Below are 27,922 nucleotides of genomic sequence, written 5' to 3' on the forward strand. Positions count from 1 at the left end.
GTAGACACTGTGAAGGGCACACCTGTTCTTGTAGACACTGTGAAGGACACACCTGTTCTTGTGGACACTGTGAAGGACACACCTGTTCTTGTAGACACTGTGAAGGACACACCTGTTCTTGTAGACACTGTGAAGGACACACCTGTTCTTGTTGACACTGTGAAGGACACACCTGTTCTTGTAGACACTGTGAAGGGCACACCTGTTCTTGTAGACACTGTGAAGGACACACCTGTTCTTGTAGACACTGTGAAGGACACACCTGTTCTTGTAGACACTGTGAAGGACACACCTGTTCTTGTTGACACTGTGAAGGACACACCTGTTCTTGTAGACACTGTGAAGGGCACACCTGTTCTTGTAGACACTGTGAAGGACACACCTGTTCTTGTAGACACTGTGAAGGACACACCTGTTCTTGTAGACACTGTGAAGGACACACCTGTTCTTGTAGACACTGTGAAGGGCACACCTGTAGACACTGTGAAGGACACACCTGTTCTTGTAGACACTGTGAAGGACACACCTGTTCTTGTAGACACTGTGAAGGACACACCTGTTCTTGTAGACACTGTGAAGGGCACACCTGTAGACACTGTGAAGGACACACCTGTTCTTGTAGACACTGTGAAGGACACACCTGTTCTTGTAGACACTGTGAAGGACACACCTGTTCTTGTAGACACTGTGAAGGACACACCTGTTCTTGTAGACACTGAAGGACACACCTGTAGACACTGTGAAGGACACACCTGTTCTTGTAGACACTGTGAAGGACACACCTGTTCTTGTAGACACTGTGAAGGACACACCTGTTCTTGTAGACACTGAAGGACACACCTGTAGACACTGTGAAGGACACACCTGTTCTTGTAGACACTGTGAAGGACACACCTGTTCTTGTAGACACTGAAGGACACACCTGTAGACACTGTGAAGGACACACCTGTTCTTGTAGACACTGTGAAGGACACACCTGTTCTTGTAGACACTGTGAAGGACACACCTGTTCTTGTAGACACTGTGAAGGGCACACCTGTTCTTGTAGACACTGTGAAGGACACACCTGTTCTTGTAGACACTGTGAAGGACACACCTGTTCTTGTAGACACTGTGAAGGGCACACCTGTTCTTGTAGACACTGTGAAGGACACACCTGTTCTTGTGGACACTGTGAAGGACACACCTGTTCTTGAAGACACTGTGAAGGACACACCTGTTCTTGTAGACACTGTGAAGGACACACCTGTTCTTGTAGACACTGTGAAGGACACACCTGTTCTTGTAGACACTGTGAAGGGCACACCTGTAGACACTGTGAAGGACACACCTGTTCTTGTAGACACTGTGAAGGACACACCTGTTCTTGTAGACACTGTGAAGGGCACACCTGTTCTTGTAGACACTGTGAAGGGCACACCTGTAGACACTGTGAAGGACACACCTGTTCTTGTAGACACTGTGAAGGACACACCTGTTCTTGTAGACACTGTGAAGGACACACCTGTTCTTGTAGACACTGTGAAGGACACACCTGTTCTTGTAGACACTGTGAAGGACACACCTGTTCTTGTAGACACTGAAGGACACACCTGTAGACACTGTGAAGGACACACCTGTTCTTGTAGACACTGTGAAGGACACACCTGTTCTTGTAGACACTGAAGGACACACCTGTAGACACTGTGAAGGACACACCTGTTCTTGTAGACACTGTGAAGGACACACCTGTTCTTGTAGACACTGTGAAGGACACACCTGTTCTTGTAGACACTGTGAAGGGCACACCTGTTCTTGTAGACACTGTGAAGGGCACACCTGTTCTTGTAGACACTGTGAAGGACACACCTGTTCTTGTAGACACTGTGAAGGACACACCTGTTCTTGTAGACACTGTGAAGGACACACCTGTTCTTGTAGACACTGTGAAGGACACACCTGTTCTTGTAGACACTGTGAGGGACACACCTGTTCTTGTAGACACTGGGAGAGAATATCACACCTTTTGTTCTCTTGATATTCAGGGCAGATTGAAAGCGTCGGAATCCATTTTTAACACCATCAACCAAGTTGAAGTAGTAGTTGTTGGAGGGAGAGTCATCATGGGTGTTGGAGGGAGACTCATCATGGGTGTTGGAGGGAGAGTCATCATGGGTGTTGGAGGGAGAGTCATCATGGGTGTTGGAGGGAGAGTCATCATGGGTGTTGGAGGGAGATTCATCATGGGTGTTGGAGGGAGATTCTTCATGGGTGTTGGAGGGAGATTCATCATGAGCGTTGGAGGGAGATTCATCATGGGTGTTGGAGCGAGATTCATCATGAGTGTTGGAGGGAAATTCATCATGGGTGTTGGAGGGAGACTCATCATGGGTGTTGGAGGGAGATTCATCATGGGTGTTGGAGGGAGACTCATCATGGGTGTTGGAGGGAGATTCATCATGGGTGTTGGAGGGAGACTCATCATGGGTGTTGGAGGGAGACTCATCATGGGTATTGGAGGGAGATTCATCATGGGTGTTGGAGGGAGATTCATCATGGGTGTTGGAGGGAGATTCATCATGGGTGTTGGAGGGAGATTCATCATGGGTGTTGGAGGGAGATTCATCATGGGTGTTGGAGGGAGATTCATCATGGGTGTTGGAGGGAGATTCATCATGGGTGTTGGAGGGAGACTCATCATGGGTGTTGGAGGGAGACTCATCATGGGTGTTGGAGGGAGATTCATCATGGGTGTTGGAGGGAGAGTCATCATGGGTGTTGGAGGGAGATTCATCATGGGTGTTGGAGGGAGATTCATCATGGGTGTTGGAGGGAGACTCATCATGAGTGTTGGAGGGAGATTCATCATGAGTGTTGGAGGGAGATTCATCGTGGGTGTTGGAGGGAGATTCATCATGAGTGTTGGAGGGAGATTCATCGTGGGTGTTGGAGGGAGATTCATCATGGGTGTTGGAGGGAGATTCATCATGGGTGTTGGAGGGAGACTCATCATGAGTGTTGGAGGGAGATTCATCATGAGTGTTGGAGGGAGATTCATCGTGGGTGTTGGAGGGAGATTCATCATGAGTGTTGGAGGGAGATTCATCATGGGTGTTGGAGGGAGATTCCTCATGGGTGTTGGAGGGAGATTCATCATGGGTGTTGGAGGGAGATTCATCATGGGTGTTGGAGGGAGATTCATCATGGGTGTTGGAGGGAGATTCATCATGAGTGTTGGAGGGAGATTCATCGTGGGTGTTGGAGGGAGATTCATCATGAGTGTTGGAGGGAGATTCATCATGGGTGTTGGAGGGAGATTCATCATGGGTGTTGGAGGGAGATTCATCATGGGTGTTGGAGGGAGATTCATCATGGGTGTAGAGGAGAATGAAGTCCAGCGGTGCACTAATCAGTGAAAATAATAACCCACTATTTTGAAAACATAAGGAAATTGTTGACCAGACCACACACTAGAAGGTGAAGGGACGACGAGGTTTCGGTCCGTCCTGGACCATTCTCAATCGACTTGAGAATGGTCCAGGACGGACCGACACGTCGTCGTCCCATCACCTTCTTGTGTGTGGTCAGGTCAACATACTTTAGCCAGGTTATTGTGACTCAACGCTTGCACATGAGGAAATGTTTGTATCTTTCGATCCCAAACTGGGATCCTCTTCAGCAGTGAGCGAGAATAACGACTGTAGCTGCTTTTATGACGTCAGGTCAGGTATCCTTGGGAGGACACCTTGGGATGACTTCAGAGCTCAACGTCCCCGTGGCCAGGGAGAACAGGGAGAGGTGCATACATTGTGTGTGTGTGTGTGTGAGACAAGACCAAGGCTCTCACAAGGTGTGTGCGTGTGTGTGAGACAAGACCAAGGCTCTCACAAGGTGTGTGTGTGTGTGTGAGACAAGACCAAGGCTCTCACAAGGTGTGTGTGTGAGACAAGACCAAGGCTCTCACAAGGTGTGTGTGTGAGACAAGACCAAGGCTCTCACAAGGTGTGTGTGTGTGTGTGTGTGTGAGACAAGACCAAGGCTCTCACAAGGTGTGTGTGTGTGTGTGTGTGTGTGTCACAAGACCAAGGCTGTCACAATGTGTGTGTGTGTGTGTGTGTGTGACAAGACCAAGGCTCTCACAAGGTGTGTGAGACAAGACCAAGGCTCTCACAAGGTGTGTGTGAGACAAGACCAAGGCTCTCACAAGGTGTGTGTGACAAGACCAAGGCTCTCACAAGGTGTGTGTGTGTGAGACAAGACCAAGGCTCTCACAAGGTGTGTGAGACAAGACCAAGGCTCTCACAAGGTGTGTGTGAGACAAGACCAAGGCTCTCACAAGGTGTGTGTGTGTGAGACAAGACCAGGTCTCTCACATGGTGTGTGTGTGAGACAAGACCAAGGCTCTCACAAGGTGTGTGTGTGTGAGACGAGACCAAGGCTCTCACAATGTGTGTGTGTGAGACAAGACCAAGGCTCTCACAAGGTGTGTGTGTGAGACAAGACCAGGTCTCTCACAAGGTGTGTGTGTGAGACAAGACCAAGGCTCTCACAAGGTGTGTGTGTGTGAGAGAGAGAGACAAGACCAAGGCTCTCACAAGGTGTGTGTGTGTGACAAGACCAAGGCTCTCACAAGGTGTGTGAGACAAGACCGAGGCTCTCACAAGGTGTGTGTGTGTGTGTGTGAGACAAGACCAAGGCTCTCACAAGGTGTGTGTGTGTGTGCGTGTGTGTGTGAGACAAGACCAAGGCTCTCACAATGTGTGTGTGTGTGTGACAAGACCAAGGCTCTCACAAGGTGTGTGAGACAAGACCAAGGCTCTCACAAGGTGTGTGTGTGTGAGACAAGACCAAGGCTCTCATAAGGTGCGTGTGTGTGAGACAAGACCAAGGCTCTCACAAGGTGTGTGTGTGTGTGTGTGAGACAAGACCAAATCTCTCACAAGGTGTGTGTGAGACGAGACCAAGGCTCTCACAATGTGTGTGTGTGAGACAAGACCAAGGCTCTCACAAGGTGTGTGTGTGAGACAAGACCAGGTCTCTCACAAGGTGTGTGTGTGAGAGAAGACCAAGGCTCTCACAAGGTGTGTGAGACAAGACCAAGGCTCTCACAATGAGTGTGTGTGAGAGAGAGACAAGACCAAGGCTCTCACAAGGTTGTGTGTGTGTGAGACGAGACCAAGGCTCTCACAAGGTGTGTGTGTTTGACAAGACCATGGCTCTCACAAGGTGTGTGAGACAAGACCGAGGCTCTCACAAGGTGTGTGTGTGTGTGTGAGACAAGACCAAGGCTCTCACAAGGTGTGTGTGTGTGTATGAGACAAGACCAAGGCTCTCACAATGTGTGTGTGTGTGACAAGACCAAGGCTCTCACAAGGTGTGTGAGACAAGACCAAGGCTCTCACAAGCTGTGTGTGTGTGTGAGACAAGACCATGGCTCTCACAAGGTGTGTGTGTGTGTGTGAGACAAGACCAAGGCTCTCACAAGGTGTGTGTGTGAGACAAGACCAAGGCTCTCACAAGGTGTGTGTGTGTGTGTGTGTGTGTGTGTGTGGGTGTGTGTGTGTGTGTGTGTGTGTATGTGACATGACCAAGGCTCTCACAAGGTGTGTGTGAGACAAGACTAAGGCTCTCACAAGGTGTGTGTGTGAGACAAGACCATGGCTCTCACAAGGTGTGTGAGACAAGACCAAGGCTCTCAAAAGGTGTGTGTGTGTGAGACAAGACCAAGGCTCTCACAAGGTGTGTGTGTGTGAGACAAGACCAAGGCTCTCACAAGGTGTGTGAGACATGCCCAAGGCTCTCACAAGGTGTGTGTGAGACAAGACCAAAGCTCTCACAAGGTGTGTGTGTGTGAGACAAGACCAAGGCTCTCACAAGGTGTGTGTGAGATAAGATCAAGGCTCTCACAAGGTGTGTGAGATAAGACCAAGGCTCTCACAAGGTGTGTGAGACAAGACCAAGGCTCTCTCAAGGTGTGTGTGTGTGTGTGAGACAAGACCAAGGCTCTTACAAGGTGTGTGAGACAAGATCAAGGCTCTTACAAGGTGTGTGAGACAAGACCAAGGCTCTCACAAGGTGTGTGTGTGTGAGACAAGACCAAGGCTCTCACAAGGTGTGTGTGTGTGAGACAAGACCAAGGCTCTCACAAGGTGTGTGTGTGTGTGACAAGACCAAGGCTCTCACAAGGTGTGTGTGTGTGTGTGACAAGACCAAGGCTCTCACAAGGTGTGTGTGTGTGAGACAAGACCAAGGCTCTCACAAGGTGTGTATGTGTGAGACAAGACCAAGGCTCTCACAAGGTGTGTGTGTGTGTGAGACAAGACCAAGGCTCTCACAAGGTGTGTGTGTGTGTGTGTGTGAGATGAGACCAAGGCTCTCACAAGGTGTGTGTGTGTGAGACAAGACCAAGGCTCTCACAAGGTGTGTGTGTGTGAGACAAGACCTAGGCTCTCACAAGGTGTGTGTGTGTGAGACAAGACCAAGGCTCTCACAAGGTGTGTGTGTATGTGTGTGTGAGATGAGACCAAGGCTCTCACAAGGTGTGTGTGTGTGTGAGATAAGACCAAGGCTCTCACAAGGTGTGTGTGTGTGTGTGTGAGACAAGACCAAGGCTCTCACAAGGTGTGTATGTGTGAGACAAGACCAATGCTCTCACAAGGTGTGTGTGTGTGAGACAACACCAAGGCTCTCACAAGGTGTGTGTGTGTGTGAGACAAGACCAAGGCTCTCACAAGGTGTGTGTGTGTGTGTGACAAGACCAAGGCTCTCACAAGGTGTGTGTGTGTGTGACAAGACCAATGCTCTCACAAAGTGTGTATGTGTGAGACAAGACCAAGGCTCTCACAAGGTGTGTGTGTGTGAGACAAGACCAAGGCTCTCACAAGGTGTGTGTGCGTGAGACAAGACCAAGGCTGTCACAAGGTGTGTGTGTGTGTGTGTGAGACAAGACCAAGGCTCTCACAAGGTGTGTGTGTGTGAGACAAGACCAAGGCTCTCACAAGGTGTGTGAGACAAGACCAAGGCTCTTACAAGGTGTGTGTGTGAGACAAGACCAAGGCTCTCACAAGGTGTGTGAGACAAGACCAAGGCTCTCACAAGGTGTGTGTGTGTGTGTGGGAGATAAGACCAAGGCTCTCACAAGGTGTGTTTGTGAGTGAGATAAGACCAAGCCTCTCACAAGGTGTGTGTGTGTGTGTGAGATAAGACCAAGGCTCTCACAAGGTGTGTGAGACAAGACCAAGGCTCTCACAAGGTGTGTGTGTGTGTGTGTGTGACATGGCCAAGGCTCTTACAAGGTGTGTGAGACAAGACCAAGGCTCTCACAAGATGTGTATGTGTGAGACAAGACCAAGGCTCTCACAAGGTGTGTGTGTGTGTGTGAGACAAGACCAAGGTTCTCACAAGGTGTGTGTGTGAGACATGACCAAGGCTCTCACAAGGTGTGTGTGTGTGTGAGAGGAAGACCAAGGCTCTCACAAGGTGTGTGTGTGTGAGACAAGTCCAAGGCTCTCACAAGGTGTGTGTGTGTGAGACAAGACCAAGGCTCTCACAAGGTGTGTGTGTGTGTGTGTGTGAGACAAGACCAAGGCTCTCACAAGGTGTGTGTGTGTGAGAGACAAGACCAAGGCTCTCACAAGGTGTGTGTGTGTGTGTGTGTGTGAGACTCGACCAAGGCTCTCACAAGGTGTGTGTGTGAGACAGGACCAAGGCTCTTACAAGGTGTGTGAGACAAGACCAAGGCTCTCACAAGGTGTGTATGTGTGAGACAAGACCAAGGCTCTCACAAGGGGTGTGTGTGTGAGACAAGACCAAGGCTCTCACAAGGTGTGTGTGTGTGTGAGACAAGACCAAGGCTCTCACAAGGTGTGTGTGTGTGTGTGTGAGACAAGACCAAGGCTCTCACAAGGTGTGTGTGTGTGTGAGACAAGACCAAGGCTCTCACAAGGTGTGTGTGTGTGAGACAAGACCAAGGCTCTCACAAGGTGTGTGTGTGTGAGACAAGACCAAGGCTCTCACAAGGTGTGTGTGTGTGAGACAAGACCAAGGCTCTCACAAGGTGTGTGTGTGTGAGACAAGACCAAGGCTCTCACAAGGTGTGTGTGTGTGAGACAAGACCAAGGCTCTCACAAGGTGTGTGTGTGTGAGACAAGACAAAGGCTCTCACAAGGTGTGTGTGTGTGAGACAAGACCAAGGCTCTCACAAGGTGTGTGTGTGTGTGTGAGACAAGACCAAGGCTCTTACAAGGTGTGTGAGACAAGACCAAGGCTCTCACAAGGTGTGTATGTGTGAGACAAGACCAAGGCTCTCACAAGGGGTGTGTGTGTGAGACAAGACCAAGGCTCTCACAAGGTGTGTGTGTGTGTGTGAGACTAGACCAAGGCTCTGACAAGGTGTGTGTGTGTGAGACAAGACCAAGGCTCTTACAAGGTGTGTGAGACAAGACCAAGGTTCTCACAAGGTGTGTATGTGTGAGACAAGACCAAGGCTCTCACAAGGTGTGTGTGTGTGAGACAAGACCAAGGCTCTCACAAGGTGTGTGTGTGTGTGAGACAAGACAAAGGCTCTCACAAGGTGTGTGTGTGTGAGACAAGACCAAGGCTCTCACAAGGTGTGTGTGTGTGTGTGACAAGACCAAGGCTCTTACAAGGTGTGTGAGACAAGACCAAGGCTCTCACAAGGTGTGTATGTGTGAGACAAGACCAAGGCTCTCACAAATTGTTTATGTGTGAGACAAGACCAAGGCTCTCACAAGGTGTGTGTGTGAGACAAGACCAAGGCTCTCACAAGGTGTGTGTGTGTGTGTGTGTGTCACAAGACCAAGGCTCTCACAAGGTGTGTGTGTGTGAGACAAGACCAAGGCTCTCACAAGGTGTGTGTGTGTGAGACAAGACCAAGGCTCTCGCAAGGTGTGTGTGTGTGTGTGAGACAGGACCAAGCCTCTCACAAGGTGTGTGTGCGTGAGACAAGACCAAGGCTGTCACAAGGTGTGTGTGTGTGTGTGTGTGTGAGACAAGACCAAGGCTCTCACAAGGTGTGTGTGTGTGAGACAAGACCAAGGCTCTCACAAGGTGTGTGTGTGTGTGTGAGACAAGACAAAGGCTCTCACAAGGTGTGTGAGACAAGACCAAGGCTCTTACAAGGTGTGTGTGTGAGACAAGACCAAGGCTCTCACAAGGTGTGTGAGACAAGACCAAGGCTCTCACGAGGTGTGTGAGACAAGACCAAGGCTCTCACAAGGTGTGTGTGTGTGTGTGAGATAAGACCAAGGCTCTCACAAGGTGTGTTTGTGAGTGAGATAAGACCAAGCCTCTCACAAGGTGTGTGTGTGTGTGTGAGATAAGACCAAGGCTCTCACAAGGTGTGTGAGACAAGACCAAGGCTCTCACAAGGTGTGTGTGTGTGAGACATGACCAAGGCTCTTACAAGGTGTGTGAGACAAGACCAAGGCTCTCACAAGATGTGTATGTGTGAGACAAGACCAAGGCTCTCACAAGATGTGTATGTGTGAGACAAGACCAAGGCTCTCACAAGGTGTGTGTGTGTGAGACAAGACCAAGGCTCTCACAAGGTGTGTGTGTGAGACAAGACCAAGGCTCTCACAAGGTGTGTGTGTGTGAGACAAGACCAAGGCTCTCACAAGGTGTGTGTGTGTGTGAGACAAGACCAAGGCTCTCACAAGGTGTGTGTGTGTGTGAGACAAGACCAAGGCTCTCACAAGGTGTGTGTGTGTGTGAGACAAGACCAAGGCTCTCACAAGGTGTGTGTGTGTGTGAGACAAGACCAAGGCTCTCACAAGGTGTGTGTGTGTGTGAGACTAGACCAAGGCTCTGACAAGGTGTGTGTGTATGTGAGACAAGACCAAGGCTCTTACAAGGTGTGTGAGACAAGACCAAGGCTCTCACAAGGTGTATATGTGTGAGACAAGACCAAGGCTCTCACAAGGGGTGTGTGTGTGAGACAAGACCAAGGCTCTCACAAGGTGTGTGTGTGTGAGACAAGACCAAGGCTCTCACAAGGTGTGTGTGTGTGTGAGACAAGACCAAGGCTCTTACAAGGTGTGTGAGACAAGACCAAGGCTCTCACAAGGTGTGTATGTGTGAGACAAGACCAAGGCTCTCACAAAGTGTGTATGTGTGAGACAAGACCAAGGCTCTCACAAGGTGTGTGTGTGAGACAAGACCAAGGCTCTCACAAGGTGTGTGTGTGTGTGTGTCACAAGACCAAGGCTCTCACAAGGTGTGTGTGTGTGAGACAAGACCAAGGCTCTCGCAAGGTGTGTGTGTGTGTGTGTGTGTGTGAGACAGGACCAAGGCTCTCACAAGGTGTGTGTGCGTGAGACAAGACCAAGGCTGTCACAAGGTGTGTGTGTGTGTGTGTGTGTGTGAGACAAGACCAAGGCTCTCACAAGGTGTGTGTGAGACAAGACCAAGGCTCTCACAAGGTGTGTGTGTGTGAGACAAGACCAAGGCTCTCACAAGGTGTGTGTGTGTGAGATAAGACCAAGGCTCTCACAAGGTGTGTGAGACAAGACCAAGGCTCTCACAAGGTGTGTGTGTGTGTGTGAGACATGACCAAGGCTCTTACAAGGTGTGTGAGACAAGACCAAGGCTCTCACAAGATGTGTATGTGTGAGACAAGACCAAGGCTCTCACAAGATGTGTGTGTGTGAGACAAGACCAAGGCTCTCACAAGGTGTGTGTGTGTGAGACAAGACCAAGGCTCTCACAAGATGTGTATGTGTGAGACAAGACCAAGGTTCTCACAAGGTGTGTGTGTGTGAGACAAGACCAAGGCTCTCACAAGGTGTGTGTGTGTGTGAAACAAGACCAAGGCTCTCACAAGGTGTGTGTGTGTGTGAGACAAGACCAAGGCTCTCACAAGGTGTGTGTGTGTGTGAGACTAGACCAAGGCTCTGACAAGGTGTGTGTGTATGTGAGACAAGACCAAGGCTCTTACAAGGTGTGTGAGACAAGACCAAGGCTCTCACACGGTGTATATGTGTGAGACAAGACCAAGGCTCTCACAAAGGGTGTGTGTGTGAGACAAGACCAAGGCTCTCACAAGGTGTGTATGTGTGAGACAAGACCAAGGCTCTCACAAGGTGTGTGTGTGAGACAAGACCAAGGCTCTCACAAGGTGTGTGTGTGTGAGACAAGACCAAGGCTCTCACAAGGTGTGTGTGTGTGAGACAAGACCAAGGCTCTCACAAGGTGTGTGTGTGTGAGACAAGACCAAGGCTCTCACAAGGTGTGTGTGTGTGAGACAAGACCAAGGCTCTCGCAAGGTGTGTGTGTGTGTGTGAGACAGGACCAAGGCTCTCACAAGGCGTGTGTGCGTGAGACAAGACCAAGGCTGTCACAAGGTGTGTGTGTGTGTGTGAGACAAGACCAAGGCTCTCACAAGGTGTGTGTGTGTAACACAAGACCAAGGCTCTCACAAGGTGTGTGTGTGTGTGTGTGTGTGAGACAAGACAAAGGCTCTCACAAGGTGTGTGAGACAAGACCAAGGCTCTTACAAGGTGTGTGTGTGAGACAAGACCAAGGCTCTCACAAGGTGTGTGAGACAAGACCAAGGCTCTCACAAGGTGTGTGAGACAAGACCAAGGCTCTTACAAGGTGTGTGTGTGAGACAAGACCAAGGATCTCACAAGGTGTGTGAGACAAGACCAAGGCTCTCACAAGGTGTGTGAGACAAGACCAAGGCTCTCACAAGGTGTGTGTGTGTGTGTGAGACATGACCAAGGCTCTTACAAGGTGTGTGAGACAAGACCAAGGCTCTCACAAGATGTGTATGTGTGAGACAAGACCAAGGCTCTCACAAGGTGTGTGTGTGTGAGACAAGACCAAGGCTCTCACAAGGTGTGTGTGTGCGAGACAAGACCAAGGCTCTCACAAGGTGTGTGTGTGTGAGACAAGACCAAGGCTCTCACAAGGTGTGTGTGTGTGAGACAAGACCAAGGCTCTCACAAGGTGTGTGTGTGTGTGTGAGACAAGACCAAGGCTCTCACAAGGTGTGTGTGTGTGTGAGACAAGACCAAGGCTCTCACAAGGTGTGTGTGTGTGTGAGACTAGAACAAGGCTCTGACAAGGTGTGTGTGTATGTGAGACAAGACCAAGGCTCTTACAAGGTGTGTGAGACAAGACCAAGGCTCTCACAAGGTGTATATGTGTGAGACAAGACCAAGGCTCTCACAAGGGGTGTGTGTGTGAGACAAGACCAAGGCTCTCACAAGGTGTGTGTGTGTGAGACAAGACCAAGGCTCTCACAAGGTGTGTGTGTGTGTGAGACAAGACCAAGGCTCTTACAAGGTGTGTGAGACAAGACCAAGGCTCTCACAAGGTGTGTATGTGTGAGACAAGACCAAGGCTCTCACAAGGTGTGTGTGTGAGACAAGACCAAGGCTCTCACAAGGTGTGTGTGTGAGACAAGACCAAGGCTCTCACAAGGTGTGTGTGTGTGTGTGTCACAAGACCAAGGCTCTCACAAGGTGTGTGTGTGTGAGACAAGACCAAGGCTCTCGCAAGGTGTGTGTGTGTGTGTGTGTGTGAGACAGGACCAAGGCTCTCACAAGGTGTGTGTGCGTGAGACAAGACCAAGGCTGTCACAAGGTGTGTGCTCACCTAGTTGTGCTCACCTAGTTGTGTTTGCGGGGGTTGAGCTCTGGCTCTTTGGTCCCGCCTCTCAACCGTCAATCAACAGGTGTACAGATTCCTGAGCCTATCGGGCTCTGTCATATCTACACTTGAAACTGTGTATGGAGTGAGCCTCCACCACATCACCCCCTAATGCATTCCATTTGTCAACCACTCTGACACTAAAAAAGTTCTTTCTAATATCTCTGTGGCTCATTTGGGCACTCAGTTTCCACCTGTGTCCCCTTGTGCGTGTTCCCCTTGTGTTAAATAGACTGTCTTTATCTACCCTATCAATCCCCTTCAGAATTTTGAATGTGGTGATCATGTCCCCCCTAACTCTTCTGTCTTCCAGCGAAGTGAGGTTTAATTCCCGTAGTCTCTCCTCGTAGCTCATACCTCTCAGCTCGGGTACTAGTCTGGTGGCAAACCTTTGAACCTTTTCCAGTTTAGTCTTATCCTTGACTAGATATGGACTCCATGCTGGGGCTGCATACTCCAGGATTGGCCTGACATATGTGGTATACAAAGTTCTGAATGATTCTTTACACAAGTTTCTGAATGCCGTTCGTATGTTGGCCAGCCTGGCATATGCCGCTGATGTTATCCGCTTGATATGTGCTGCAGGAGACAGGTCTGGCGTGATATCAACCCCCAAGTCTTTTTCCTTCTCTGACTCCTGAAGAATTTCCTCTCCCAGATGATACCTTGTATCTGGCCTCCTGCTCCCTACACCTATCTTCATTACATTACATTTGGTTGGGTTAAACTCTAACAACCATTTGTTCGACCATTCCTTCAGCTTGTCTAGGTCTTCTTGAAGCCTCAAACAGTCCTCTTCTGTTTTAATCCTTCTCATAATTTTAGCATCGTCCGCAAACATTGAGAGAAATGAATCGATACCCTCCGGGAGATCATTTACATATATCAGAAACAAGATAGGACCGAGTACAGAGCCCTGTGGGACTCCACTGGTGACTTCACGCCAATCGGAGGTCTCACCCCTCACCGTAACTCTCTGCTTCCTATTGCTTAGATACTCCCTTATCCACTGGAGCACCTTACCAGCTACACCTGCCTGTCTCTCCAGCTTATGTACCAGCCTCTTATGCGGTACTGTGTCAAAGGCTTTCCGACAATCCAAGAAAATGCAGTCCGCCCAGCCCTCTCTTTCTTGCTTAATCTGTGTCACCTGATCGTAGAATTCTATCAAGCCTGTAAGGCAAGATTTACCCTCCCTGAATCCATGTTGGCGATTTGTCACGAAGTCCCTTCTCTCCAGATGTGTTACCAGGTTTTTTCTCACGATCTTCTCCATCACCTTGCATGGTATACAAGTCAAGGACACTGGCCTGTAGTTCAGTGCCTCTTGTCTGTCGCCCTTTTTGTATATTGGGACCACATTCGCCGTCTTCCATATTTCTGGTAGGTCTGTGTGTGTGTGTGTGTGTGTGTGAGACAAGACCAAGGCTCTCACAAGGTGTGTGTGTGTGAGACAAGACCAAGGCTCTCACAAGGTGTGTGTGTGTGAGACAAGACCAAGGCTCTCACAAGGTGTGTGTGTGTGTGTGTGAGAGACAAGACAAAGGCTCTCACAAGGTGTGTGAGACAAGACCAAGGCTCTCACAAGGTGTGTGAGACAAGACCAAGGCTCTCACAAGGTGTGTGAGACAAGACCAAGGCTCTCACAAGGTGTGTGAGACAAGACCAAGGCTCTCACAAGGTGTGTGTGTGTGTGTGTGTGAGATAAAACCAAGGCTCTCACAAGGTGTGTTTGTGAGTGAGATAAGACCACGCCTCTCACAAGGTGTGTGTGTGTGTGTGAGATAAGACCAAGGCTCTCACAAGGTGTGTGAGACAAGACCAAGGCTCTCACAAGGTGTGTGTGTGTGTGTGAGACATGACCAAGGCTCTCACAAGATGTGTATGTGTGAGACAAGACCAAGGTTCTCACAAGGTGTGTGTGTGTGAGACAAGACCAAGGCTCTCACAAGGTGTGTGTGTGTGAGACAAGACCAAGGCTCTCACAAGATGTGTATGTGTGAGACAAGACCAAGGTTCTCACAAGGTGTGTGTGTGTGAGACAAGACCAAGGCTCTCACAAGGTGTGTGTGTGTGTGAGACAAGACCAAGGCTCTCACAAGGTGTGTGTGTGTGTGAGACTAGACCAAGGCTCTGACAAAATGTGTGTGTATGTGAGACAAGACCAAGGCTCTTACAAGGTGTGTGAGACAAGACCAAGGCTCTCACAAGGTGTGTGAGACAAGACCAAGGCTCTCACAAGGTGTGTGTGTGTGTGTGAGACATGACCAAGGCTCTTACAAGGTGTGTGAGACAAGACCAAGGCTCTCACAAGATGTGTATGTGTGAGACAGGACCAAGGCTCTCACAAGGTGTGTGTGTGTGAGACAAGACCAAGGCTCTCACAAGGTGTGTGTGTGTGAGACAAGACCAAGGCTCTCACAAGATGTGTATGTGTGAGACAAGACCAAGGTTCTCACAAGGTGTGTGTGTGTGAGACAAGACCAAGGCTCTCACAAGGTGTGTGTGTGTGTGAGACAAGACCAAGGCTCTCACAAGGTGTGTGTGTGTGTGAGACTAGACCAAGGCTCTGACAAGGTGTGTGTGTATGTGAGACAAGACCAAGGCTCTTACAAGGTGTGTGAGACAAGACCAAGGCTCTCACAAGGTGTATATGTGTGAGACAAGACCAAGGCTCTCACAAAGGGTGTGTGTGTGAGACAAGACCAAGGCTCTCACAAGGGGTGTGTGTGTGAGACAAGACCAAGGCTCTCACAAGGTGTGTGTGTGTGTGTGTGAGACAAGACAAAGGCTCTCACAAGGTGTGTGAGACAAGACCAAGGCTCTTACAAGGTGTGTGTGTGAGACAAGACCAAGGCTCTCACAAGGTGTGTGAGACAAGACCAAGGCTCTCACAAGGTGTGTGAGACAAGACCAAGGCTCTCACAAGGTGTGTGAGACAAGACCAAGGCTCTCACAAGGTGTGTGAGACAAGACCAAGGCTCTCACAAGGTGTGTGAGACAAGACCAAGGCTCTCACAAGGTGTGTGAGACAAGACCAAGGCTCTCACAAGGTGTGTGAGACAAGACCAAGGCTCTCACAAGGTGTGTGTGTGTGTGTGAGATAAGACCAAGGCTCTCACAAGGTGTGTTTGTGAGTGAGATAAGACCAAGGCTCTCACAAGGTGTGTGAGACAAGACCAAGGCTCTCACAAGGTGTGTGTGTGCGAGACATGACCAAGGCTCTTACAAGGTGTGTGAGACAAGACCAAGGCTCTCACAAGATGTGTATGTGTGAGACAAGACCAAGGCTCTCACAAGGTGTGTGTGTGTAAGACAAGACCAAGGCTCTCACAAGGTGTGTGTGTGTGAGACAAGACCAAGGCTCTCACAAGATGTGTATGTGTGAGACAAGACCAAGGTTCTCACAAGGTGTGTGTGTGAGAGACAAGACCAAGGCTCTCACAAGGTGTGTGTGTGTGTGAGACAAGACAAAGGCTCTCACAAGGTGTGTGAGACAAGACCAAGGCTCTCACAAGGTGTGTGTGTGTGTGTGTGTGTGTGTGTGTGTGAGACAAGACCAAGGCTCTCACAATGTGTGTGTGTGTGACAAGACCAAGGCTCTCACAAGGTGTGTGAGACAAGACCAAGGCTCTCACAAGCTGTGTGTGTGTGTGAGACAAGACCATGGCTCTCACAAGGTGTGTGTGTGTGAGACAAGACCAAGGCTCTCACAAGGTGTGTGTGTGTAAGACAAGACCAAGGCTCTCACAAGGTGTGTGTGTGTAAGACAAGACCAAGGCTCTCACAAGGTGTGTGTGTGTGAGACAAGACCAAGGCTCTCACAAGGTGTGTGTGTGTGTGAGACAAGACCAAGGCTCTCACAAGGTGTGTGTGAGAGAGACAAGACCATGGCTCTCACAAGGTGTGTGTGTGAGTGTGTGAGATAAGACCAAGGCTCTCACAAGGTGTGTGAGATAAGACCAAGGCTCTCACAAGGTGTGTGAGACAAGACCAAGGCTCTCACAAGGTGTGTGTGTGTGAGACAAGACCAAGGCTCTCACAAGGTGTGTATGTGTGAGACAAGACCAAGGCTCTCACAAGGTGTGTGTGTGTGTGTGAGATAAGATCAAGGCTCTCACAAGGTGTGTGAGACATGACCAAGGCTCTCACAAGGTGTGTGTGAGACAAGACCAAAGCTCTCACAAGGTGTGTGTGTGTGTGAGACAAGACCAAGGCTCTCACAAGGTGTGTGTGTGTGTGTGTGTGAGATAAGATCACGGCTCTCACAAGGTGTGTGTGAGATAAGACCAAGGCTCTCACAAGGTGTGTGAGACAAGACCAAGGCTCTCACAAGGTGTGTGTGTGTGTGTGTGTGAGACAAGACCAAGGCTCTTACAAGGTGTATGAGACAAGATCAAGGCTCTTACAAGGTGTGTGAGACAAGACCAAGGCTCTCACAAGGTGTGTGTGTGTGAGACAAGACCAAGGCTCTCACAAGGTGTGTGTGTGTGAGACACGACCAAGGCTCTCACAAGGTGTGTGTGTGTGTGACAAGACCAAGGCTCTCACAAGGTGTGTGTGTGTGACAAGACCAAGGCTCTCACAAGGTGTGTGTGTGTGTGAGACAAGACCAAGGCTCTCACAAGGTGTGTATGTGTGAGACAAGGCCAAGGCTCTCACAAGGTGTGTGTGTGTGTGTGAGACAAGACCAAGGCTATCACAAGGTGTGTGTGTGTGTGTGTGACAAGACCAAGGCTCTCACAAGGTGTGTGTATGTGTGAGACAAGACAAAGGCTCTCACAAGGTGTGTGAGACAAGACCAAGGCTCTCACAAGGTGTGTGTGTGTGAGACAAGACCAAGGCTCTCACAAGGTGTGTGTGTGTGAGACAAGACCAAGGCTCTCACAAGGTGTGTGTGTGTGTGTGAGACAAGACAAAGGCTCTCACAAGGTGTGTGAGACAAGACCAAGGCTCTTACAAGGTGTGTGTGTGAGACAAGACCAAGACTCTCACAAGGTGTGTGAGACAAGACCAAGGCTCTCACAAGGTGTGTGTGTGTGTGTGAGACATGACCAAGGCTCTCACAAGGTGTGTGTGTGTGAGACAAGACCAAGGCTCTCACAAGATGTGTATGTGTGAGACAAGACCAAGGTTCTCACAAGGTGTGTGTGTGTGAGACAAGACCAAGGCTCTCACAAGGTGTGTGTGTGTGTGTGTGAGAGGAAGACCAAGGCTCTCACAAGGTGTGTGTGTGTGAGACAAGACCAAGGCTCTCACAAGGTGTGTGTGTGTGAGACAAGACCAAGGCTCTCACAAGGTGTGTGTGTGTGTGAGACAAGACCAAGGCTCTCACAAGGTGTGTGTGTGTGTGAGACAAGACCAAGGCTCTCACAAGCTGTGTGTGTGTGAGACAAGACCAAGGCTCTCACAAGATGTGTATGTGTGAGACAAGACCAAGGTTCTCACAAGGTGTGTGTGTGTGAGACAAGACCAAGGCTCTCACAAGGTGTGTGTGTGTGTGTGTGTGAGAGGAAGACCAAGGCTCTCACAAGGTGTGTGTGTGTGAGACAAGACCAAGGCTCTCACAAGGTGTGTGTGTGTGAGACAAGACCAAGGCTCTCACAAGGTGTGTGTGTGTGTGAGACAAGACCAAGGCTCTCACAAGGTGTGTGTGTGTGTGTGAGACAAGACCAAGGCTCTCACAAGGTGTGTGTGTGTGTGAGACTAGACCAAGGCTCTGACAAGGTGTGTGTGTATGTGAGACAAGACCAAGGCTCTTACAAGGTGTGTGAGACAAGACCAAGGCTCTCACAAGGTGTATATGTGTGAGACAAGACCAAGGCTCTCACAAGGGGTGTGTGTGTGAGACAAGACCAAGGCTCTCACAAGGTGTGTGTGTGTGTGTGAGAGACAAGACCAAGGCTCTCACAAGGTGTGTGTGTGTGTGTGTGAGACAAGACCAAGGCTCTCACATGGTGTGTGTGTGTGAGACAAGACCAAGGCTCTCACAAGGTGTGTGTGTGTGAGACAAGACCAAGGCTCTCACAAGGTGTGTGTGTGTGTGAGACAAGACCAAGGCTCTCACAAGGTGTGTGTGTGTGTGAGACAAGACCAAGGCTCTCACAAGGTGTGTGTGTGTGTGAGACAAGACCAAGGCTCTCACAAGGTGTGTGTGTGTGAGACAAGACCAAGGCTCTCACAAGGTGTGTGTGTGTGTGAGACAAGACCAAGGCTCTCACAAGGTGTGTGTGTGTGAGACAAGACCAAGGCTCTTACAAGGTGTGTGTGTGTGAGACAAGACCAAGGCTCTCACAAGGTGTGTGTGAGATAAGACCAAGGCTCTCACAAGGTGTGTGAGACAAGACCAAGGCTCTCACAAGGTGTGTGTGTGTGTGAGACAAGACCAAGGCTCTCACAAGGTGTGTGTGTGTGTGAGACAAGACCAAGGCTCTCACAAGGTGTGTGTGTGTGTGAGACAAGACCAAGGCTCTCACAAGGTGTGTGTGTGTGAGAGACAAGACCAAGGCTCTCACAAGGTGTGTGAGACAAGACGAAGGCTCTCACAAGGTGTGTGTGTGTGTGTGTGTGAGACACAAGACCAAGGCTCTTACAAGGTGTGTGTGTGTGAGAGAGACAAGACCAAAGCTCTCACAAGGTTGGTGTGTGTGAGACGAGACCAAGGCTCTCACAATGTGTGTGTGTGAGACAAGACCAAGGCTCTCACAAAGTGTGTGTGTGAGACAAGACCAGGTCTCTCACAAGGTGTGTGTGTGAGACAAGACCAAGGCTCTCACAAGGTTGTGTGTGTGTGAGACGAGACCAAGGCTCTCACAAGGTGTGTGTGTTTACCAAGACCAAGGCTCTCACAAGGTGTGTGAGACAAGACCGATGAGACAAGACCGAGGCTCTCACAAGGTGTGTGTGTGTGTGTGAGACAAGACCAAGGCTCTCACAAGGTGTGTGTGTGTGTGTGTGTGTGTGTGTGTGTGAGACAAGACCAAGGCTCTCACAATGTGTGTGTGTGTGACAAGACCAAGGCTCTCACAAGGTGTGTGAGACAAGACCAAGGCTCTCACAAGCTGTGTGTGTGTGTGAGACAAGACCATGGATCTCACAAGGTGTGTGTGTGTGAGACAAGACCAAGGCTCTCACAAGGTGTGTGTGTGTGTGTGAGACAAGACCAAGGCTCTCACAAGGTGTGTGTGTGAGACAAGACCAAGGCTCTCACAAGGTACTCACCTAGTTGTACTCACCTAGTTGTGTTTGCGGGGGTTGAGCTCTGGCTCTTTGGTCCCGCCTCTCAACCGTCAATCAACAAAAAACATTATTGCCAACAGCATTTGGTGTTCCCAGGCGGTCACCCATCCAAGTACTAACCAAACCCAACGTTGCTTAACTTCGCTGATCGGACGAGAAGCGGTGTTCTCAACGTGGTATGGCCGTTGGCAAGGTGTGCGTGTGAGTGAGATAAGACCAAGCCTCTCACAAGGTGTGTGTGTGTGTGTGTGTGTGTGTATGTGTGTGTGTGTGTGTGTGTGAGACATGACCAAGGCTCTCACAAGGTGTGTGTGAGACAAGACCAAGGCTCTCACAAGGTGTGTGTGTGTGTGAGACAAGACCATGGCTCTCACAAGGTGTGTGTGTGAGTGTGTGAGATAAGACCAAGGCTCTCACAAGGTGTGTGAGACAAGACCAAGGCTCTCACAAGGTGTGTGTGTGTGAGACAAGACCAAGGCTCTCACAAGGTGTGTATGTGTGAGACAAGACCAAGGCTCTCACAAGGTGTGTGTGTGTGTGTGTGAGATAAGATCAAGGCTCTCACAAGGTGTGTGAGACATGACCAAGGCTCTCACAAGGTGTGTGTGAGACAAGACCAAAGCTCTCACAAGGTGTGTGTGTGTGAGACAAGACCAAGGCTCTCACAAGGTGTGTGTGTGTGAGATAAGATCAAGGCTCTCACAAGGTGTGTGTGTGTGTGACAAGACCAAGGCTCTCACAAGGTGTGTGTGTGTGTGAGACAAGACCAAGGCTCTCACAAGGTGTGTATGTGTGAGATAAGATCAAGGCTCTCACAAGGTGTGTGTGAGATAAGACCAAGGCTCTCACAAGGTGTGTGAGACAAGACCAAGGCTCTCACAAGGTGTGTGTGTGTGTGTGTGTGAGACAAGACCAAGGCTCTTACAAGGTGTATGAGACAAGATCAAGGCTCTTACAAGGTGTGTGAGACAAGACCAAGGCTCTCACAAGGTGTGTGTGTGTGAGACAAGACCAAGGCTCTCACAAGGTGTGTGTGTGTGAGACACGACCAAGGCACTCACAAGGTGTGTGTGTGTGTGACAAGACCAAGGCTCTCACAAGGTGTGTGTGTGTGTGACAAGACCAAGGCTCTCACAAGGTGTGTGTGTGTGTGAGACAAGACCAAGGCTCTCACAAGGTGTGTATGTGTGAGACAAGACCAAGGCTCTCACAAGGTGTGTGTGTGTGTGAGACAAGACCAAGGCTCTTACAAGGTATGTGAGACAAGACCAAGGCTCTCACAAGGTGTGTGTGTGTGTGTGTGACAAGACCAAGGCTCTCACAAGGTGTGTGTGTGTGTGACAAGACCAAGGCTCTCACAAGGTGTGTGTGTGTGTGAGACAAGACCAAGGCTCTCACAAGGTGTGTATGTGTGAGACAAGACCAAGGCTCTCACAAGGTGTGTGTGTGTGTGAGATAAGACCAAGGCTCTTACAAGGTATGTGAGACAAGACCAAGGTTCTCACAAGGTGTGTGTGTGTGTGACAAGACCAAGGCTCTCACAAGGTGTGTGTGTGTGAGACAAGACCAAGGCTCTCACAAGGTGTGTGTGTGAGACAAGACCAAGGCTCTCACAAGGTGTGTGTGTGTGTGACAAGACCAAGGCTCTCACAAGGTGTGTGTGTGTGAGACAAGACCAAGGCTCCCACAAGGTGTGTGTGTGTGAGACAAGACCAAGGCTCTCACAAGGTGTGTGTGTGTGAGACAAGACCAAGGCTCTCACAAGGTGTGTGTGTGTGAGACAAGACCAAGGCTCTCACAAGGTGTGTGTGTGTGAGACAAGACCAAGGCTCTCACAAGGTGTGTGTGTGTGTGAGACAAGACCAAGGCTCTCACAAGGTGTGTGTGTGTGTGTGTGTGTGAGACAAGACCATGGCTCTCACAAGGTGTGTGTGTGTGAGACAAGACCAAGGCTCTCACAAGGTGTGTGTGTGTGTGAGACAAGACCAAGGCTCTCACAAGGTGTATGTGTGTGAGACAAGACCAAGGCTCTCACAAGGTGTGTGTGTGTGAGACAAGACCAAGGCTCTCACAAGGTGTGTATGTGTGAGACAAGACCAAGGCTCTCACAAGGTGTGTGAGACAAGACCAAGGCTCTCACAAGGTGTGTGAGACAAGACCGAGGCTCTCACAAGGTGTGTGTGTGAGACAAGACCAAGGCTCTCACAAGGTGTGTGAGACAAGACCAAGGCTCTCACAAGGTGTGTGTGTGTGTGTGTGAGAGAGAGATAAGACCAAGGCTCTCACAAGGTGTGTGTGTGTGTGAGAGAGAGATAAGACCAAGGCTCTCACAAGGTGTGTGTGTGTGTGTGTGTGAGACAAGACCAAGGACTCTCACAAGGTGTGTGAGACAAGACCAAGGCTCTCACAAGGTGTGTGTGTGTGTGTGAGAGAGAGAGATAAGACCAAGGCTCTCACAAGGTGTGTGTGTGTGTGAGAGAGAGATAAGACCAAGGCTCTCACAAGGTGTGTGTGTGTGTGTGTGTGAGACAAGACCAAGGCTCTCACAAGGTGTGTGAGACAAGACCAAGGCTCTCACAAGGTGTGTGAGACAAGACCAAGGCTCTCACAAGGTGTGTGAGACATTGCCTGTTTAACAAACAATTAATGAGAACATGTCTGTCTTCGGACTTCCAATACAATGTCTCCCTTCTGCTGACTGGTAGCGTGTCAGAGGTGGAGACCCGAGGCCAGTTTGTTATTAACTGGTGTTATGAACATGAGTGGACGTGGCCTCGGCTGCCTTCACGTGAGTGGACGTGGCCTCGGCTGCCTTCACGTGAGTGGTCGTGGCCTCGGCTGCCTTCACGTGAGTGGTCGTGGCCTCGGCTGCCTTCACGTGAGTGGTCGTGGCCTCGGCTGCCTTCACGTGAGTGGTCGTAGCCTCGGCTGCCTTCACGTGAGTGGACGTGGCCTCGGCTGCCTTCACGTGAGTGGTCGTGGCCCCGGCTGCCTTCACGTGAGTGGTCGTGGCCTCGGCTGCCTTCACGTGAGTGGTCGTGGCCTCGGCTGCCTTCACGTGAGTGGTCGTGGCCTCGGCTGCCTTCACGTGAGTGGTCGTGGCCTCGGCTGCCTTCACGTGAGTGGTCGTGGCCTCGGCTGCCTTCACGTGAGTGGTCGTGGCCTCGGCTGCCTTCACGTGAGTGGTCGTGGCCCCGGCTGCCTTCACGTGAGTGGTCGATGCCTCGGCTGCCTTCACGTGAGTGGTCGTGGCCTCGGCTGCCTTCACGTGAGTGGTCGTGGCCTCGGCTGCCTTCACGTGAGTGGTCGTGGCCTCGGCTGCCTTCACGTGAGTGGTCGTGGCCTCGGCTGCCTTCACGTGAGTGGTCGTGGCCTCGGCTGCCTTCACGTGAGTGGTCGTGGCCTCGGCTGCCTTCACGTGAGTGGTCGTGGCCTCGGCTGCCTTCACGTGAGTGGTCGTGGCCTCGGCTGCCTTCACGTGAGAGGTCGTGGCCTCGGCTGCCTTCACGTGAGTGGTCGTGGCCTCGGCTGCCTTCACGTGAGTGGACGTGGCCTCGGCTGCCTTCGCGTGAGTGGTCGTGGCCTCGGCTGCCTTCGCGTGAGTGGTCGTAGCCTCGGCTGCCTTCACGTGAGTGGTCGTGGCCTCGGCTGCCTTCACGTGAGTGGTCGTGGCCTCGGCGGCCTTCACGTGAGTGGACGTGGCCTCGGCTGCCTTCACGTGAGTGGTCGTAGCCTCGGCTGCCTTCACGTGAGTGGTCGTAGCCTCGGCTGCCTTCACGTGAGTGGTCGTGGCCTCGGCTGCCTTCACGTGAGTGGTCGTAGCCTCGGCTGCCTTCACGTGAGTGGTCGTGGCCTCGGCTGCCTTCACGTGAGTGGTCGTAGCCTCGGCTGCCTTCACGTGAGTGGTCGTGGCCTCGGCTGCCTTCACGTGAGTGGTCGTGGCCTCGGCTGCCTTCACGTGAGTGGACGTGGCCTCGGCTGCCTTCACGTGAGTGGGCGTGGCCTCGGCTGCCTTCACGTGAGTGGTCGTGGCCTCGGCTGCCTTCACGTGAGTGGTCGTAGCCTCGGCTGCCTTCACGTGTTAACAAGATAAAGACTAATTAGATTCATGACTAGTTAAGGACATACTGTGAGGAGGAGGAGGAAGGCTCAGAAGTTGATGTACCTCTTCCTGGACGAGGTGGGGATGCCCCAGGAAATGCTAGGAGCTTGAGAGTATAAACTGAGCAAGAGAAGGCGGTGTGGACTAGTCAGCATCCCGCATGACGGTGACGTCACACCCAGAAGACGCCGACTGGCAGCCACTCGTCCCTTCACTTCTGAGCACGAGAAGGGGCGGACATCCTGTCTGTGCTCCCGTTCTTACCTGGGCTTGTTTCCACTTTGACACTTGTGAGAAGGCCTCGAACTAAGAATAGTTTAGGCCGAGACTCCCAGCATGAATGGGGTCCAGGAGCTGGCCTCGTATGTAGACGGATTCGCCATAATGATGAGGATGATGTGCTGAGGATGTGTCACATCGCGGCGACCGGGAACTTGACCCACTGAGCGGTCGGGTTTCGTAACAAGGAAGGCGTTTTATAACCCAGGATGATCTCCGACGTCTCTAACTTTGTCACCACACCCAAACTGCCTCCGACTGGAAGTATGTAAACAAATCGCGGAGAACTCGCAGTCAGTGCAGTGTTGTCAAGCAATTTATACAATTGGAAGGTTCGTTATATTGGAGGGTCTCCTTGACCCTATGGTGTGTGTCTGGGTTTGATAGATTTTGACTTCACGAAGATGTCATTTAAGGATTTACCTCCACACCAAGCTACCATGTATATTTCTTGTGGGAATTTCTTCCATGATGGATGATTTCCGTGTGGCCTCCCTAGATGTCCCCAGAGGTTAATGAGTTATCTCCGGAGCTGCCCTGCAATTCCTGGAAAATAGAGGGATGGGACGATTAGCCCCTCCTTAGTTGGCTGTTGTTCCCTGTCTTGTAGTAATGAACATCTGGTTCGTTGTGCAAACTTTCTATATGTATCTTGTAGGATTTTATTGGGTATCCACTGTGTCTGAAAAAATCCCCTAGACACTAAAGAATACCCTCTAGTCTCTCGCCATCACTGACTATATTTTCAGTCAGAGTCCCAGGGAGTAGGAAGGTGTCTCACAGCAGAGACGACATAATTTTTCTTAACTTTCCATCGAAAGTTACGGCTCTGTACAGCCTCCCAAAAATCCATAAAGACAGGTTAGAACAGGCTCATGGCCAGACTGACCAGTGTTGAGGGGCTGCCAAGCACCAACAAAACCTGTTAATCTCATCTGTACCGAGCTGCTCACACAGCTATTAAACCTTCTCCCGGAACGACTAAAGGATACTACTGACTTCCTTGAATGCTTGCGGAATTATAGCGACCTTTTGCCTCAAGAAATATGTGTATTTTCGCTTGATGCACTATCCTTGTACCCAAGTATTCTGCAACGAGAAGCAGCATGGCAAGTGGCGACATTTTTTGACATGGCCACAAGATCCTGCACGAACTTCAGGAGGCAGGTCTCTGGAAGCCCCGACCATAGAGCTCCTACAAGAGGCAATACTACATAACATAAGAGACACCATCAGGACTTTCCACGGGAAGACCTACACACAAATTAAAGGGATGGTGACTGGGGCATCTAGCAGCGTAGCCAACGCGGAAATATTTGTACACTCTCAACAGTTCAAGCGGCCAGGCAAGAGTACAGACCAGCGGCGGATCTACCGGCGCTACATAGATGATAGTTTTGGAGTAATGATAGGAGGCGAACACGATCTCACAGCTTTCTTCTCCTGGACAAATGGAGTCCAACTTAAGCTCCGTTTCACCCTAGAAATTAGTGAAACAGCACTGAACGTTTTGGACACGTTTATTTCGACAAACCCAGGATGATTCAAACAAGAATCTTTTACAAACCAACGAACACTCACTCACATCTCCACTACTCGTCATGCCAGCCACTGTCATTAACAAGGTCCTGCCCTACTCCCTGGGAACCTCACTAAAACAAATAGCGATGAGGAGAGACGGGGGGGGGGGGTCCTCAAGCGTCTCTGGGATTTTTTCAGACACAGAGAATACTCTGATAAAATCCTACAAGATGCAGTTATAAAGTTAGCACAAAGAACCAGATCTTCATTGTTACAACACAGGGAACAACAGCCAACTAAGGAGAGGCTAATCCTCTCATCCCTCTATATTCCAAGAATGGCCGGGCAGCTCCGGAGATAACTCATTAACTCTGGGGATATCTAAGGAGGCCACACGGAAATCATCAAGCATGGAAGAAATTCCTACAAGAAATATCCATGGTGCCTGACAGCTGAGTGGACAGCTCTTCGGATCCTTAGTCCTGAGGTTCCGGGTTCGATCCCAGGTGGAGGCAGAAACAAATGTGCAAAAAGTATCTTCACCCTGATGCCCCTGTTCACCTAGCAGTAAATAGGTACCTGGGAGTTAGACAGCTGCTTCCTGGGGGTGTGTAACAAAAAGGAGGCCTGATCGAGGACTGGGCCGCAGGGATACTAAGCCCTGGAATCATCTCAGGACAACCTCAAGATGGTAGCTTAGAAACGAGGTAAATCCTTAAACGACATCTTGGTAAAAGCAAAATTTCCCTGTAAACCCCTGTTCGAACGTTGTACCAACGTCGTAGTTTCGGTGTGTGTTTGGCGGGCATTAGCTCTAGAAATTCATCCATAAATTTCTTTAGGGTTTTTGAATGGTTTGCTGCCGGTGAGAGCTGACTATAACTAGATATTTTATATCTTCCAGCAGGTCATTAGTGAATGACTCTCAACATCTAACAAGATGATGTCAATAGGCAGAAAACTTAAGCTGTTATACAATGTTGTCCTCCGTTCCTTATTTCTGTAGCATCACTCACTGATTTTCCCAAAATTAATGTGAATATTTCTTCTTGCAGGAGGAGACTGGACTCACATTCCACCGACTTCCGGACTGATCAAAACAACGAGGATGTGATCACTTGTGTTAGGTACGATTGTTAAAATTAAATATTTTTATGCAATGTAATAGTGTCTCCAAACTTTATGATGTGAAATTCAATAATGTATTGACTGTAGAAGACGCTTTTCGACATGTTGGTACTCCTTATTTTTATTATACTGACACACCCACACCGATGTGACGAAAAATGACTAAAATACTGAATAGTAGTTTTCATGATTTATAATTATACTGTAAATCACTTTCACATATGAGTCCCTCAAATGTAGTTTGTAATCATGTTGTCGTTATACTGTCCTTGGTAGCGGTGTTCAAAGTTCTCAGCATAACCTGGTGAAAACGCTTGCCTTGCTCCTCCGAGTAAAGGACATCCTACAGCCATAGTTCTTCACCAGTCTCAATTAGCTCCCCATTGTTTTTGGCCTTTTGATTGCCCAGGAAGCTCTGAACTACTGTGACAACGCTGTTCCAAACCGCTTTCTTCTTCCTAGTAAGCTTCTTGAGAAATTCCCTGCACTCCACTCAAGGATCTTCTTTATCTGTGGGCTGGCAAAGACACCGGCTTTGACCTTTGCCTCAGACAGCTTAAGGCAGAAGTCTTGAAGGTACTTGAACGCTGCTGACTTCTTATCAAGAGCTGTGACATATTGTTTTATAAGGTCCAATTTGTTGTGCAGTGGTGCCGTCAGCACCTTCCAGGGGTCCACCAATGGTTATTACTTGACGTTGTTCCTCCTGACAGAGAACTCTTGTCTGCTGTGGCCAGTCCCACCTATGGTAGTACGTCCTGATGCCCCTGCTGTCACAGAGGTAAAGATAGCAAGGAAACTTTGTATAACCACCTTGAAGACCCATCAGGAACACCTGCATTATGAAGTCTCTGCTGACCTCCCATCCGTACTCATCTTCAGGGCGTCCAGCAAGATCTTGGTGGAAATAAACCCCTGTATAAGTGGTTTAGTTCCGGGGAATAAGAGCCCCTGTAAGGCAGTCTCGCACAGGAGGTCGCCTTCACCGCACCCACGGGG

At 50.0% G+C, this 27,922-nt stretch overlaps 1 protein-coding gene and 1 non-coding gene across 2 annotated transcripts in view; one reads left to right on the forward strand and one right to left on the reverse strand.

Annotated features, from left to right (window-relative positions):
* The window catches only part of LOC138350372 (salivary glue protein Sgs-3-like), a 280,211-nt gene extending 253,038 nt beyond the window's left edge, over positions 1–27,173 (forward strand). The window contains exon 3 of the mRNA XM_069300996.1: positions 26,851–27,173. Within this exon, the coding sequence (XP_069157097.1) occupies positions 26,851–26,935 (85 nt within the window). The 3' untranslated portion in view covers positions 26,936–27,173. The remainder of the gene's footprint in view (positions 1–26,850) is intronic.
* LOC138350485 (5S ribosomal RNA) lies at positions 19,965–20,083 on the reverse strand. Its single transcript, XR_011222135.1, has one exon. It is a non-coding gene; the product is annotated as a 5S ribosomal RNA (ribosomal RNA).
* Positions 27,174–27,922: the final 749 nt, after the last annotated feature.

This window comes from Procambarus clarkii, chromosome 45 (assembly GCF_040958095.1).
Source record: "Procambarus clarkii isolate CNS0578487 chromosome 45, FALCON_Pclarkii_2.0, whole genome shotgun sequence".
Taxonomy (NCBI): Eukaryota; Metazoa; Arthropoda; class Malacostraca; order Decapoda; family Cambaridae; genus Procambarus; species Procambarus clarkii.